The sequence below is a fragment of the Pelophylax lessonae genome (genome assembly GCF_965119305.1).
Source record: "Pelophylax lessonae genome assembly, chromosome: 2".
Taxonomy (NCBI): domain Eukaryota; kingdom Metazoa; phylum Chordata; class Amphibia; order Anura; family Ranidae; genus Pelophylax; species Pelophylax lessonae.
In genome coordinates this window covers 162,339,854-162,355,899 of record NC_138769.1, presented here as the reverse complement: position 1 = coordinate 162,355,899, position 16,046 = coordinate 162,339,854, and the positions used below count along the sequence as shown (strand labels likewise).

At 36.9% G+C, this 16,046-nt stretch overlaps 1 protein-coding gene across 1 annotated transcript in view; it reads left to right on the top strand.

The window, feature by feature from the left end:
- ELN (elastin) overlaps window positions 1–16,046 on the top strand; it is a 118,987-nt gene that overhangs the window by 76,857 nt on the left and 26,084 nt on the right. The window contains exons 18-25 of the mRNA XM_082247988.1: window positions 1,338–1,400; window positions 4,239–4,295; window positions 8,644–8,802; window positions 8,889–8,936; window positions 11,725–11,910; window positions 13,122–13,151; window positions 13,389–13,421; window positions 14,788–14,844. Coding sequence (XP_082104114.1) covers window positions 1,338–1,400; window positions 4,239–4,295; window positions 8,644–8,802; window positions 8,889–8,936; window positions 11,725–11,910; window positions 13,122–13,151; window positions 13,389–13,421; window positions 14,788–14,844 — 633 coding nt within the window. The remainder of the gene's footprint in view (window positions 1–1,337; window positions 1,401–4,238; window positions 4,296–8,643; window positions 8,803–8,888; window positions 8,937–11,724; window positions 11,911–13,121; window positions 13,152–13,388; window positions 13,422–14,787; window positions 14,845–16,046) is intronic.

Here is a 16,046-nt window from a genome sequence, read left to right as displayed (position 1 = left end):
TCATTGTGCCCTAAATAAGCACAACAATATTGTCACTTTTATAAATGAATAACATTTTTGAACTGTTTGGCACTGGCTGGTACATTGCAGATGGTGTGTATGTGTCACCTAGGTTTCTCACATAAACATGGTAATGGGTTTTATGGCAGAAGTCGAGAAAACACATTTTTTGTTGTCTTGGATCCTATTAAATTCCATTTTAGTCCCCAGAGCCCAGAAGATATGTAGAGTTTTTACATAGTTATATAGTTAGTCAGGTTAAAAAAAAAACCATCATGCTCAACCAACAGAAAAATAAATGAATAAATAGAAATACTCAATAAACAGAATCCTATACCGACAATTGATCCAGAGGAAGGCAAAAAAAGGCATGTATAAAGCTTGGTCCAATTTACTCTAACAGGGGGAAAAAAATCCTTCCTCACCCCCTAAAAAAATAAGATTGTCTGTGAATGTCTGATGTTATTAGTTTGAAATGTTACTATCCAGTTAAATTCCATACATTTAAGAATCCAGCTTTATTTTTAAACTATCAACCAAGCTGGCTAGAATTAGCTCTTGAGGAAGTATATTTCACATTTTCTACAGCCTTTCAGTATTTGGATTCTAAACCTCTTTTTCTCAATATGTAATAGAGTGCCCCTTTGTCATTTGAATGACCATAACATGATTAACCTTGCACCTAGTTCACTATATGAACCATTAATATATTTATACATGAGTGATCATATCCCCCTTAACCGCCTCTTCACTGTGGAAAATAAATTCAGCACAGGTAATCTTGCCTGATAGCTGAGCTCCTCCATGCCTCTTAACAATTTTGGGTGGGGCAAACCCTCCACTCCTAGGTCCACATCCTTCCTGGTAGCCAGACCTCATTAGTACTCAAGTCCACAAGCCTTTTTATATGTGAGCTGACTGATGTTCAGGGCTCTCTCTTCCTCACTTTCACTCTATCTTTCTGCTGTGAAAGCCTACTGTGTGAAAAGGCTGCCTGCTAACAAAACACTAAAAAACTACATGTGCTGCTGACATGTTTCGGGGAACTCATTTGGGGGCGTCCTGTTAGTCAGGAGCTGACCTGAGTTTAGTAAGTTATTCAGACATGCAGATGCTTTGCTTGCTTATGCTATGGACCTGCTGTACAACTCCTTCCTGAACTGTGCTTATTTATGGCCTTACTAGAAAAAAGTACAGGACAAACCTGCTTAGACACGGGAGTCATGGTTTACCACCGCTTATACCAGATGAGCCTTTTCCCTCTACAACAAATACATAATTTTATGTTAAGTGTTTTGTGATATTTTTACTAATAAAATGCTCATCCTATACTGTAGGTTATGGTGCTGGTACTTTGGGAGCTGGAGCTGGTGGCAAAGCTGGATATCCTACAGGAACTGGTATGTACTATTGTCCATTTGTTATGCCTCAATTTCTTAAAAAGTGTCCTGTGTATGTCTGAGACATTCAAATTACCTGGAAAATAAAGGTAATCTGTACTTATAGAATATGTAGGTTACCATTGTTGACCTCATCTTCAGAAATTCCTAGCTGCCTGACTGTCATGCTGATCCAGTGGCTTCAATAGTTTCTGTGCAAAAATAACATAGATATGTTAGTATAGATAGATATACATAGTATAGAGAATAAGCATTCATTTTGATTTAGTAATTTACATAGTTATTCCAACCCCACCGGCCACCAACATTTTCAAAAGAAGATCTACAATTCTCTCTTAGTACAGGTTTCCTTTAAACTCAGAATAAGAATCTGACATGTACCTGTTGACATTTGAACATAAACTGTCTTTTGAGTGCCTCTACATGTATTCCTTTTCAAGAACCTTATGTATTTTATAGTAAAAGCTGTAACCATAGTCTGAATGGACATGATGTAGCCCTCCCTTTCCCTCCAGCTATGATTTTAATATTGCCCAATGGGGCCATCCATCACATTTGCAGTCCAATAGGAAAGTGCAGGTGGAGGGAAGGGGCAAGTCACAAGGGAACCATGCAGTCTGTATTCTTAGTTTAGCATTATAGATCAGGTTGGGATTTCTGGCTTCCGAAGCTAAATAGCAGAATACCCAAGCTGATTTCTGGATCAGCAGACAGTCAAAGGCAGTGAGATTAACTTTATTTTCAAATAATACATTTTATGTAAAACTCATGCCAATATATTTTTTTACATTTTTAAAAACAACGTATAATATAAAGCAAAGGATTTAAAATACAGTCCCCATCTAGGATATAGTTATTGATCACAGAGCTGTTTATTTTCCATGTCATGAGTTCAGACTACATTGCGGATTTAGAAATATACATGTACATGTGTATTTGCAGGGTAAATGCAATAAAAGGAACAGAAGTTTGGGGTTACTAGCATGCAGACTTGTATAAAGTACTCGAAATTTCTACTTGAGTAAAAGTACAAGTGCTCGATCAAAAAGTGACTTGAGTAGAAGTGGAAGTGCTCACAGAAAAAGTTACTTAAGTAGAAGTACTAAAGTATTCAACATTTTTTTTACTTAAGTATTGCAAGTAGTTTTTTCAAAAAAATTGCTACTTAAGTACTAAAAGTAAAAAGTACCAGTAGTTTTGAAAAAAAATTTCTACTCAAGTACTGAAAGTAGAAGTACAAGTACTGTGTTATGTAGTTATTAAAGAAAGAAGTCAAAAGTTTGAACATCATATTGTTTTTTATTATTTCAAATGATTTATTCAAATGATTAACCTGTGTTTGTTAGTAGTTTCTTGATGCACTTTAAGCGCTGTAGCACCATTTATTTGTTTGTTTCATATTTTCTTTTTATTGGAAAGATTTGGTATAGCAGCTTTTATTATACACAGCCTTTATTTTCGTATGCGCTGATTTACAAATGACATTATACACATTTTTTTGAGCTTTATGCAACCTGCCATCTACTGTTCTGGCAGTGGTAATTTTTTTAAAAGTAACGAGTAACTATGCAGCACAAAAAAAAATACTTGAGTAGAAGTATCGAAATCATCGAAAAAATGTAGTGAAGTAAAAGTAGAAGTAGGAGAAAAAAATTCTACTCTAGGAAAGTACAGATACCGCATTTTGGTACTTAAGTACAGTACTTAAGTAGTTCTACTTCGTTACTATACATCTCTGCTAGCATGCAAGGATACAACAGGGGGTACTTGGGAAATTATTAAACGAATAAAAGAATATAAAAAGTGATGTATAGTTTTAGTTTGGCGTCTCCAGTCAAAAAAAAAACAGAACATGCTCACTCTTTAAAACCTTTCTACTGAAATTCCTATCAAATACAGTGTCTTGGTGTGTGGAAGTCCTCCCTGACCACCAGTGTACTTTTTCCTTTTTTATAGTGTTTTTATTATATATGGTATCAATTTACATGGCAGTAAGGAGGCTTTAACAAAGCAAGAGGCGAGACATGAGGGTGGGAGGAAAGGGAGCAGGCATCTCAGCTCGTAATAGTGGGGTGTTACTAGCTTTAGCTCATAATGCATTCATCATTTATAGCTTTTAAATATAGTTAAGGGATGAAAATTCTGAAATGGGTACCTCAAACTTGACTGTGCCCACACAGGCAGCTCATAACTAAGGTACTAGGTTATGTCATATTTGAGAAATATATATATATATATATATATATATATATATATATATATATAGTTCTCAAATATATATATTATATACAATATGTGACTTACCAGGAATGATCTGATTGTAACAAAGTACAGTGTTCTCTGACAACGTTCTGTTTTTGTTTAAACTCTAGTAACCATAGTAAGTACTCCCAAGTTAATTCGCAGTCATTTATATGATTTTTAGAGGCTCACTAACAGGTTTTCTTTATACATGCAAATAAAGTAAACATATAGCATCTGTTTTGAATATTGCATGGGCCTTATGCTGAACAGCTAGGTTAAGAAGGTACATACATCATAGAGAAGGAAGGGGCTGCAAGGGAGACAGCGGAATAAGTCAAGCATGGTGAATTTGTAGACAGGCTATAACTTCTATTATTCTGTGTCCATCTTGGCTTACAGACATGTTGGTGACCTGCATGATCCCAAATGTGTTCTTTTTAATGTGAATTAATTTCCTTTGCTCAGCTTTATCCTGTTATGGCAGGATCCCGCTGTTAATGTGCAGAGTGACGTAATAAGAAACAGGTGTTGTTCTGATGGCTGTAGAGCCTTGCCAGGACTAATGATTTCCCTCTCTGTCTTTCCTGTGCTCAGGAGTAGGCGCTCAGGCAGCAGCCGCTAAAGCTGCAGCTAAGGCTGGAAGATATGGTGGTGAGTCCCTCCATTTTCTATTGTTTTTTTTTTATATAATCTACTTTACCTGCAAAAGGTTATACTTAAAACTGGATTCCAGGCAAATATGAAAGACACAAAATCATTCAATTTATTATTCATTCAAGTAGTGTAAGTACCTGAATTAGACTTCTCAGCCCTTTTGCAGTCCCCTATATTGCAACATTAAGAGCATTAAGAGTGGGAGAGGGAGAGGCAAGACTGGAAGCCATTTGGGTGCACTGCATGCAAATGTGTTGACAAAAAAATGCTTATAGAAGGAGATAGTAGAGTGAACAGAGGATGACCTCATCAGTCTGTATCTCTTCTTTCACTGTCCAGTCAGAAGGCATGGGGTGGGGAGAGGACACCGCCATACGCTAAGGCTGAGTTTACACGTGTGGCCGCAGGTGCGTGCCTGGGGTCTGGTGCATCCCTGTTCACCGGTTCAGGTGTGAATCAGGTCTGAATTTTTGCCTGAATTTACACCTAAATCGGACCCAAAGACGCACAGGATCCTTTTTGAATGTGGACTGCGGCCGCCCTGGACCTGTGTGAACCATTGAGAGCCAGTCACACTCGCATGTCATGTGGATTGGATGCTGGAAAAACCCAGCCTTAAGCTAATTTAAACTGTAAAAAGACAATTGTGAACAGAAGGACTTTTTATTCAACAAGAGACATGCTAGGCAAATAAACAAACTTACCTGACTGTTTGCAATCTTCTTCAGAATGTACACTGAACCGTGCATGCACAGCTCAGTGTATATTTTCAGAACACCACAGTGCAGGAATAAATTAACTCCCACACTCATGTGCTCTGGTCAGTCAAGATGGCTGAAAATCCTGAATGCTGAGGAAGACTGAGGGAAAATGCCAGTGATGGCAAAATGGAAAGAATATGTTAGTTTACTTCCACTTCAACTGTAAGTGGTGTCTTTCATCTAGCTGTGCTGTGCGATGGGGCTGTAGGAATCTCATTAATGGATGGACAGAAATATAAATCCTTTGGCAGGTAAAACAGTCCTAATTCTAATATACTGTGTGTACGCATATCATCTGGAAATTTAGCTGTTTGCCTAGAGTTCAGCTTGAGCCATGGAAGCAAAAGTCATTATCACTTGGTTTTAGGGTCTCCCACTGATTCCTTATATTGAGATTTTATCTAAACAAAGCTTACTTTTAAATTAGATTTTCATTCAAAACTTTATTTTTAATTTTTGTGGATTGGGGAAGGTCTAGAACTTCTTGGATCTTGGATTTTATTGCTCTTTCTACCCTTCTCTTCCAACTCTAGGACAGGAAATGTGAATAATGGCTTCAATTTAAACACAGATAGGAATACAATCACGTGTATAACAAAAGTGAGGCAGGTTTAGAATCTCTGTCAAGTTGTTGCTTCTAGCCCCTAATTTTGGAGATTTCCCTTTTCTTTCTATTGTGTCTCCAGGACTGAAATTTTTTAGAATATCTTTAATTTGAACACAGATTGAAATAACAATAACACATGAGACAAGTTTAGAACCCCCCTGTCAAGTTGTTTTTGGAGATTTTCTTTCTCTTCCTATTGTGTCACCAGGACAGGAAATGAGAAGAATGTCGCCAACAAAGACAGGCAGGGATAGAAGAACTTTTATAAGTAAAGTGGAACCTTTGTCAGATTTTGTTGCTGCTTGTGTCCTTGCTCAGGAAAGTTCCCTACTTCTTGTTGTGTTAATGGGATAGGAAGCACTGAGAATTATTGCCTATAAGGACACCAATGGCAATAGGAACTTAACCCTAACCTATAAGTGTTAAAAAATGTCCAATTAATTACAAAGTTCTTGCAGGGCAGCAGATATCTTGGAGGCTTATGTGGGAGACATATAGCTAAAATGCTAAAAATGGAAAGAACAGGAATAGAATATCTTCAATTTGAACACAGATTGAAATAATAATAACACGTGAGGCAAGTTTAGAACCCCTGTCAAGTTGTTTTTTGGAGATTTTCTTTCTCTTCCTATTGTGTCACCAGGACAAGAAATGAGAAGAATGTCGCCAACAAAGACAGGCAGGGATATTAGAACTTTTATAAGTAAAGTGGAACCTTTGTCAGATTTTTTTTACTGCTTGTGTCCTTGCTCAGGAAAGTTCCCTACTTCTTGTTGTGTTAGTGGGATAGGAAGCACTGAGAAGTATTGCCCATAAGGACACCAATGGCAATAGGAACTTAACCCTAACTGATAAGTATTAAAAAATGTCCAATTAATTTCAAAGTTCTTGTGGAGCAGCAGATATCTTGGAGGCTTATGTGGGTGACAGATACTGTAACTAAAATGCTTAAAAGGGAAAGAACAGGGGCATGAATCCTTGAAAGTATTATTTTACTGAAAAGGTAGTTGATGCTTGGAATAAACTTCCAGCAGAGGTAGCGAGTCAGTCAACAGTAAGTGGCTTCAAACATGCTTGGGACAAACATAAATCTATACTCAGACAAAAAAACTTAAAAAGAAAAATAGAAAACGTGTATTAAAACGTGCAGACTCGATGGATCTTTTTTCTGATGTCACTTTTCTATGTTTCTATGTAAGTTAGCATTTGAAAATGAAAATGTAAAATAATACAAGTTACAAGAGGAGTACTGTAATGGTGCCTTTACCAAGCCCTTATAAGCCACTGATCTGTTGAAGAGCTTCTACTTGTGACTTACTTCTTGACCAGGGCCTCATTACTTGCCACAAGTTGTGCAATAGACTTCTGGTTTAGATAGGCTTGATGCAAGCTCTACCTAAAGTGTGTGTAAAAAATTAAAACAGCGCTAGCAAAAAAATTAGTTGAATAAATGAGCATATAATATAAAGTGCACAGTGGTCAGTGCTAAAAGACTCTCAACAATAAAAAATGTGATAAATTGTCCGCATAAATATTGAATAAATATTTAAAAATATATTAAGTCCTTATTCCTTGGTGCAAATAAATATAATTATAGGTATAAAGTGCTCAGGTGCAGATCGATCCAATGGAAATAGTGCTCCAATGAGTGACCCTCCAGGTCCCCTACTCACCACAAATCGGATAAATCAGGGCATATAGAATCAAAGGCAGCAACCGAGCTCCAATATCTGTAATTCCAAAGGATAAGGAGAGCCTTGGTGGGATCGCTCCAAACAGGCAATAATCGTGGTAATCCAAATATGTGGAATAAAAGAAAGGGGCCAATAGTGTAATATGTCTCGAATAATTTATTCCCCCAAAGCTTTAGATAGTACTTACAGAAAAAACGATACTGTTCGCATGGAAATAACAAGTGAGGAACGCCGCCTAAACGTCTACCTAAAGTACCGTACTTCATTAGAATATGGCTGTTTTTTGGGGGGTTCCTTGTGTCTACAAAAGATGCAATATCTACCGCCACCTTTCTCTCATTATCAAAGGACATCATGCTGTTGATCTGCTTTGCAGTTATATAATTCTGAGACTGCAAAGGTCTCTGTACTTTGAAAAAAATGAAAACTGGGTAATCTATGGCTAGTCAACTTTATGACATAATGGTTACAGGCTTGTTGCATAAAACTAGTGGAAACAGAATAAAGGGGTGTTTATTATAGTAACCAAACACACATGAAATCACTGGCCAACCTGATCTAGAAAACTGTGTATTTAAATGCGATTGGTTGTATTGGACATCATCAGCAAATCTTTACCTCCAGTGAGCCCCTGTTAGTGAATGTTTACTTGAAAATAAGCAGGTGTTTTTCAGCTCTGTCATCGTAGCCTTACCTGCACTGTTTTGTATCAAGTTCATGTATAATAGCACCATTATCCAAATCTATTGAAGAATGGGGCTGTTTTTTGTACCACATGTGGAAATTAACACCAGGCAGCTAACTCTTTGAACAATCACAGCTAATACACAACATCTCTGATGTACAGATAATATAATCCTGTTTATGGATTTTTTAAGAACGATGTAATAATATCTTGCGGGCAAAGCAACAAAAATATGGAAGTACCCTTAAATGTAGCACAAACCAAGCTTATAAAATAACATTATATCAGTTATGATCTAACTTGTTTATTTAGGCATACATAAAATCTAATAAGACCAGCTTTTAGCACATCTGGCTGTTTGCTTTGCTTGGTTACATGGTTTTCATTGAATTTCTAAAACTATAAAAGGGAAAGTGCTGGTCCAGTAATTTGGCTCGTGCATTAAAAAGTCTAAAAAACAGACACGTCTCATATTAGAAACTGTAATTTTCACTTTTGCCCATTTGCTTTGCCTAAACATGTTAACTGTATACAGTGCACCAACAATTGTATTAAATATATAGTGAACATGTCTTCTTGATCATGTCATCTCCTACAGTAGCTGGAGCTGGAGGTATACCTGGTGCTGGAGTTGGTGGCATCCCTGGTGCTGTGCCAGGTTTAGGCCCTGGAGGTGGAGCTGTTCCTGGTGTCGTGCCTGGCCTTTATCCTGGAGCTGGGGGTGTTTTGCCTGGGGGTGGAGCACTGCCGGGAGCTGGTAATGCCTAATAAAAACATACATACAATTTTTTTTAGCTGAAATGTTTGGTTTTTAGAAAAGTGATTTTATTTTTTTTTTTACAGGAATACCTCAACTTGGACTTCAGCCTGGTGGCAAGCCTCCTAAATATGGTAAGCCACTAGTACTATTTTCTACAAATGGCATGGCTGTTCACGTTGGTAATTCACCAGTGTGTGGCTAGTCTTTAATTCTGCTAAAAGAGTCATTTATTCTTGGAATCCCAGTTGGCCACTATAGCATGTGGTCATGAATATATTCAAAAAACATACGTTACAGATTTTTAGTTTAAGAGAGAATTATGGACTTAAAAAAACAAACATTTATACTCACCTAGGTGGATGCAGCAACGATCTGATGCTGCATCTGTCCCCCGCCGCCTCTGCAGTGAGATCTGAGAGTGTTCTCAGCGGTGATCAAACACCCCAGAGAATATTCTCTTCTTTGTCATTCCAGCACTCACTGGAGCACTGGGCTGTGGAGGGGTGGGAGTAGCTGGCTCAGCCTCTCAACGGATCACTCCAGCTAACTGGGTGGATCAAGACTATATGGTCGGGATCTTTCCCAAGTCTGGACCGTCTGAGTGACATCAGCTGAGAGCGGACTTTAGATCTCTATCAGCTGTGACCTACAGGAAAAGTATTAGCCAAAATAGCTTTGGCTATACTTCTCTTTTAACTGAATCATCAGAATGTTATCATTATGAATCTACTGTTTGTAAATGTACATTTATTTACATTATTTCCCTAATTCTATTGTAGTCAATTTCAACATTATTAATTTGAGAGCGCTACATACTTAACCTGTCTGTAACTTAACATTATCACAATCCTAAGTATAATTCATTACAGTATCTAGACCAGCTTTTCTCAACTAGGTTCCTATGAAACCCCAAGGTTCTACCAGAGGTTGTTAGGGGTTCCTTGAGCAACAGGCACATTCTGTCTCCTAGATAATAAGCACTAACAATGATCTTTTTAGCGATCTGTTGGGGGTTGGGGGGAATCTTTCCAATGACCAAAAATGTAAGGGCCAATCTTCCCGGTGTCCAGCACAGTAATGTACAATGAGGTGTAGATATGGTAATTATCACTAGAGGTTACCTGAGCCTGGGAAGTTGTTTCAAGGGTGTTAAAAAGGTTGAGAATGGCTGAACCACACTTTACACTTGTATTTATCAGTGTTTCTCTCCTATTATAGCTTGATAACTGTGTTTACTATTTTGATATATCAATATATATGTATAATATAAATGGTAAACATGTTAAAAAGTTGTATTTTCTCTATTACCCACCAATGTATGTATTTCTAATTCTGAAGGGCTACACAGTTTTTTTTTTTCTGGGGACATTTTTTAAATCAGTTATAATAATAGTATTTTGCTTGTTGTATTTCTATTTTTATCTGGATAAATTGCTTTTAAATATCTCATTCTACAAAAACTTTTTTTACTGCATAAGCAGAATATTTAAATATATTTTGATACATTTATGACTGAGCTTTGCATAAATTACCCTAGCTTAGTGAGAAGCTTTATCCATCCTTTGCGGTTTTATTGTACTTTTTATAAGAGTATAAGGGAGTGTGAAGGAAACTCATAAAAACATAACCATACCATGTAATAAAAAAAAAAAATACTTGGACTGTGCCTAGAAAAAAATAAGATCTACTTTTTTCCATTTCGTGCAGGACAGAAAATGAAAATGAGATCTGTTTGCTTGTACAGTACTGTAGAGATCCCTTTCTCTTCTCCTTTTTGTTATATATCAGTTTGACTCATGTATAAAATACAGATTTAGCTGGTGATTACACCTCGCTATTATATTTCCATTATCCACATTGACTTTTCCACTTTAGTGCCATTCGATGTTACTTCTAGTTAAAACACAAGTTTGCATTCTTTCTGAAATCTATGGATCAGAGTGACATCTATGGGAGGAAAATATGTAATGCAGATTGGTCTACTTAAATCCCAGAAAAAAAGGACAAAACATGTGTAACCTTACATTAAAAATCATATATTGCTGCTTACCAGTTCTTAGATGCAGTAGCTACATTAGTTTCCCTTTTACAGGTGTTTTTCCTTTATTTTTACCAGCTGATTCTGCCATAAACACACTTCCTGTCCTAGTATGACAACACTCACTCATCATTCTGTATCTTTGGATGAGTAGTGTAGTTACCCTAAGCTGCTCCCCAATTTTGACTAAAAACAGCTCCCCCTGTCCATTACGTAAAGGGGCTTTGCTGTGTAGTTCACGGAAGGTAGCTGAGATTTCTAATATCCGTTCAGAATTCCAAGTACAGGATCAATAGGTATTTTTCTGTACTTGCAGAAAATATACTAAGTTCTAAAAGAAGACTAATCCTGCTGTTAAGGACTTGTACTTTGGGATAGAATACATGTGCGTTCTTTGGTTTATTTTGGTTATACTTTAAAGAAGAATTTTACTAAGAGCTTTAAAAATTAAAAGTCAGCACTGCAGCTACAAATACTATAGCTTTTAAGAATCAGGTACTTACCATAGATTCCCACCTAGGATTGTAGGATTGGAGAACAAGTGGTGCTTCACCTTTTGAGTTAAGCTCTACTTGAAACTTTACTTACGAAGCTCAGTTTTCCAATTCACCAAGCACATTAAAACCTTTAAAAAAAGCCTTGAGAGAACTTCAGCAGACCCACAATTATAAATAAATAGGAAAGGAAAAAGCAATGGTTAGAGAATTATATGGAAAACATGTCTCAGTAAAACAAAAACAAAGAATTTACAATAGAAATTATTTACAGCAATATTTCCATAATAGATTTTCCTTACAAACCTACCTAAATCATATTTTCTATTTTTTTTCTGCATTTTTTTTTAAAACAGTGATCATACATAATGTGGTATGTTTTCATAGGTGTTCCTGGTGTTGGAGGTGTTGGAGGTGTTCCTGGAGTAGGTGGAATACCAGGAGTAGGTGGTGTACCAGGTGTTGGTGGCTATCCTGGAGTTGGTGGTGTTCCTGGAGTTGGTGGCTATCCTGGAGTTGGTGGTGTTCCTGGAGTTGGTGGCTATCCTGGTGTTGGTGGTGTTCCTGGAGTTGGTAAGTAATTAAATAGTAATACTTTACATTTTGTCTCAGGTGATACATTTTAAGGTGTGACAAAGATAATACTCTTACCTTACCTGCTGGCCTCCCCCAACTTACTGGGGTTGATTTATTAGGGATCTGAGGCTGCTCACTAAATTATTATTATTATACAGGATTTGTATAGCGCCAACAGTTTGTGCAGCGCTTTACAATGTGAGAGAAGACAATACAGTTACAATACAATTCAATACAGGAGGAACTAGAGGGCCCTGCTCGTTAGAGCTTACAATCTTGAAGGGAGGGTCAAGTGAAACAAAAGGCAATAAACTAAACAAACTAAATGTCGACTTTAAAAGGGATTGATAGTATATAACATGAACCAGTGTTGAGTCATGCATGAGAGAAACACATGATTGTTTGATTGAAGTTAACACAGTTTTATCCTTTTTACTGTATTAGGCTCACAGAACATTTCACTTTACTAAATGAATACTTGCTATTCCTATATCAATAGTTTCTATTACTCTATGTCCATATGAGCGCCTCATCTAGGAAGCTGATTTTGGCATTTGTGTCACAGATTAAGCATATTGGTCAAAAGAACTTGAACCATCTTACTGGTGCCAAAAAGTTTTGTTGCTAAAGGCAATATTGGTCAGCATAATCATGGAGTTCTTGCATTGTTTTGGTGTTTCTGGACAAAACTAACTTTGCTGCAGCAAAATAATGACTTTTCATGTGTCTGGGAGCCCAGACATACGTGTGTGATGTTCCACCCCACACTTCTGGGAAATCTCTGGTTTGGGCCCTTCAGAAAGTTCATAAAGGTATGATAATGTACATTGCTGCAGCACAATAGTGTGAATCCAAGCTAAGGAACTCCCTCCATACTGTCATGTATTAAATTCATGTGATGATTACTCTATAAAGTTTAATATATACTAGAAGCAATTTGTTAAAGTGAAATAATGATTTCACATATCTTTCTGATTGTAATATCATGCTTAGGAATTTCGATTACATTTTAATTATTTTTCCACAAACTTGTCAACATTTAAGCAGATTAAAATCATTGGACATAGTAATAATTTTAATGCCTAGGCCATATTTTGTTTATAATTATTGTATATATGTTGTAAGCATTGATTATTAATATTTCTTCTACAACTGTTGTTTCTGTTTTGCTTGAAATGCTAACCTTTATTGTATATTTCGTTATACAGGTGCTGGTGCTAAACCACCTAAAACTGGAGGTGAGTTGCAATTATAGAAATAGTAGTTATGTAAAGCTAAATCCAGGTATATATTAAGTGTAGTCGATAAAAATAACTGAAACATGTATTTCATGGGTGAAATCAAGATTATTGGACAAAATATTGAAAAAAAGCAATGTAACCAGAGAGAGCAGTCTCCAGAACAGCTGTTTTTCATTCTATAAGAAATGTTTATTGAGCCAAACAAGTTTCATTTTGATCTCTTCTCTTCTGCAGTTGGAATAGGCGTTGGTGGGCTTCCAGGTGGAGGTAAGTTTACCCCTTATGTTTCCAAACATTTTACTTATAATTTATTGTATAACTACATATATTTAAGTCTTGTAAATTGTACAAACATAAGATACTCATAACAGGAGACATGTCACAAATAAAAATGACATGTACTTAAAAAGCATTGCAAAAACTTTTTCAATCAGTATGTATTTATTAAATGATATAGGGAGATAACAGTGCTTGCTCCCCCATTTGTGGGTCACTGGGCTCTTCATCTTTTTTATTGCATAGGTAACACTATACATACATAATTGTTTGTTTTAAATCCTTTCTTCCTGATGTCAGAAATTCCTGAGAATAGCCATTGATGAACTCATTTCTTGATTATGATGGGTAGAGTGATATCCAACCATCATTGAGCAAGTCTCCAAAATGTAATACTAGCCTGACAATACTTTGACCCTTTTGTCTTCCACATATATGTTTGAAGGACCAGGTGCAAGTGGGAAAATGTCCCTATGGGGTGGATTTATTAAAACTGGAGAGTGCAAAATCTGATGCAGCTGTGCATGGTAGCCAATCAGTTTCAAACTTTAGCTTGTTCAAGCTTGTTTACCTTGTTCGTCCGATATTGGCACCCAGGCTAGTGACGTACCCATACGTCACTTTGCCTGGCCGGGGCTGACCGCTGCAGTATATGTACTTGCGGCGGTCGGCAACCGGTTAACTTCTCTGTGACCTGCTGCAGTTTTTTTAAATTATCTGATCTTTCCTGTAAGGAGTGACATCTTAGACTGCTGAAGTCCTGGATAGTGGTGCAGGGTTAGACCCCCTCCAGTCTTTTATTACTGTCTTGGATCCTGCTTTAAAGAATTATCCTCTTTATTTGTCCAGATGACCATTATTACTGGGACGAAAAGTGGAGGAAAATCCAAACATAAAAATGTCTAGAATAGGATTAGATGGGAAGTGTTCCAGTTGGAATACTTGTTCCAGGGAGAATTGTCTAAGACAGTGATGGCGAACCTTGGCACCCTAGATGTTTTGGAACTACATTTCCCATGATGCTCATGCACTCTGCAGTGTAGTTGAGCATCATGGGAAATGCAGTTCCAAAAAATCTGGGGTGTCAAGGTTCCCCATCACTGTTCTTAAAGGAAGTTTCCTTCAGTTTGGAGAAATTTACCCTGTCTTCCTGCCGTGTATAAAAAACAGGAGGCGAAGGGAAATCTTTTTATGGGGGCACAGATGGCAATCTAGAATGAAAAAAAAAGTTTTGGCTATATTCTAATTAAATTATTTATGTAACTTTGTTTTGCATGTTAATACACTAACATTTTATCACATAAGGAACTACATAAGTTTAAGCAGGTAGCTAACAAGTAGTTAATATATGACTAACTATTCATATTCTGCCACTTAGTTGGAGGCTTTGGACCGGGTGGCCGGCCATTTGGAGGTCTGTAAAACTTTTAAAGGTCATAATTATATATTTAGTTAGTAAGTGTTGTTTAACATTAACCTTTCAGTTTAGGTGTGTCATTCGTAGCATTTGTGGACTTTTAACCAATTCCTGCAATATACCTTTCTTAGTAGATGAAAAATGACAAACTTGTCATCCATGAGTATACTAATACCTCTGACCTGCTATGGTTTGTCTAATAGTTTGGTCTTCTCTGTCAGGAATTACATCTTAGACTGCAGGGCCCTGGATAGTGGTGAAGACACCCCTCAGTCTTTTATTGCTGATCCCGCTTGATAGATTTAACCCCTCTATTTGTCCAGGTGATAATTATTAATAGGAACAAACATGGAGGAAAATCCAAAAATTTGAATGGTTAGAACAGGAAAAGAGGGGAAATGTTCCAGTGGGAATACTTGTTAAAATAACAACTGTCTAAGAAAATATTTCCTTCACTTTAGAGAGATAAACCCCTATTTCCTGCTGTGTCTAAAAAACAGGAGGTAATGGGAAATCTCTTCAAGAGGACACAGATGGCAAAAACCAGACAGGGGTTTTAGCCTTTCCCCACTCTATCCAAAAGTGGACAGGGATAAGAGCACCTCTCAGTTTTTATTGCTGTCTGTGCACCCCCTTCCCCTCTTTAAGGAGAGCCACTCTCTCTATTTGTCCTGTTGGGAACACTAATTCTGGTGACCTGGGGGTTTCCAAGGAATTCCCTTAATTTGCAGGGATTTCCTCTCACTTCCTGTTTGGCTATGGGACAGGACCTAAAGGGAAATCTGCACAATGGGACACAGATGGCAAAAAAAAAAAATCTGACAGCGGTTATAACTCTCCCTTGCTCTATCCAAAATTAAATTGAAAGAAGTTTTGCCTATAGTTCTACTTGAAACTAAATAAAAAAAAAACAGTTTGGGCTTTAGATAGTATGTTAACTTTGTTATGTATGTTAATACTTTAACATTTTACCATATATAGAACATAAGTAAGGCAACTACATAATAATATACAGGTAGCTAAAAAGTAAATGATATGTGGCATAGTTGGAGAAATGGGATCAGGAGGCCTGTTAGTTGGAGGTTTGTAATACATTTTACATAATTTGTTAAAGTGCATTTATTGGCATTAAACTGACAGTTGAAAGTAAAGGAGTTTATTTAGCCTAGTTTAGTTGTAATATTACCACATTACTGTTG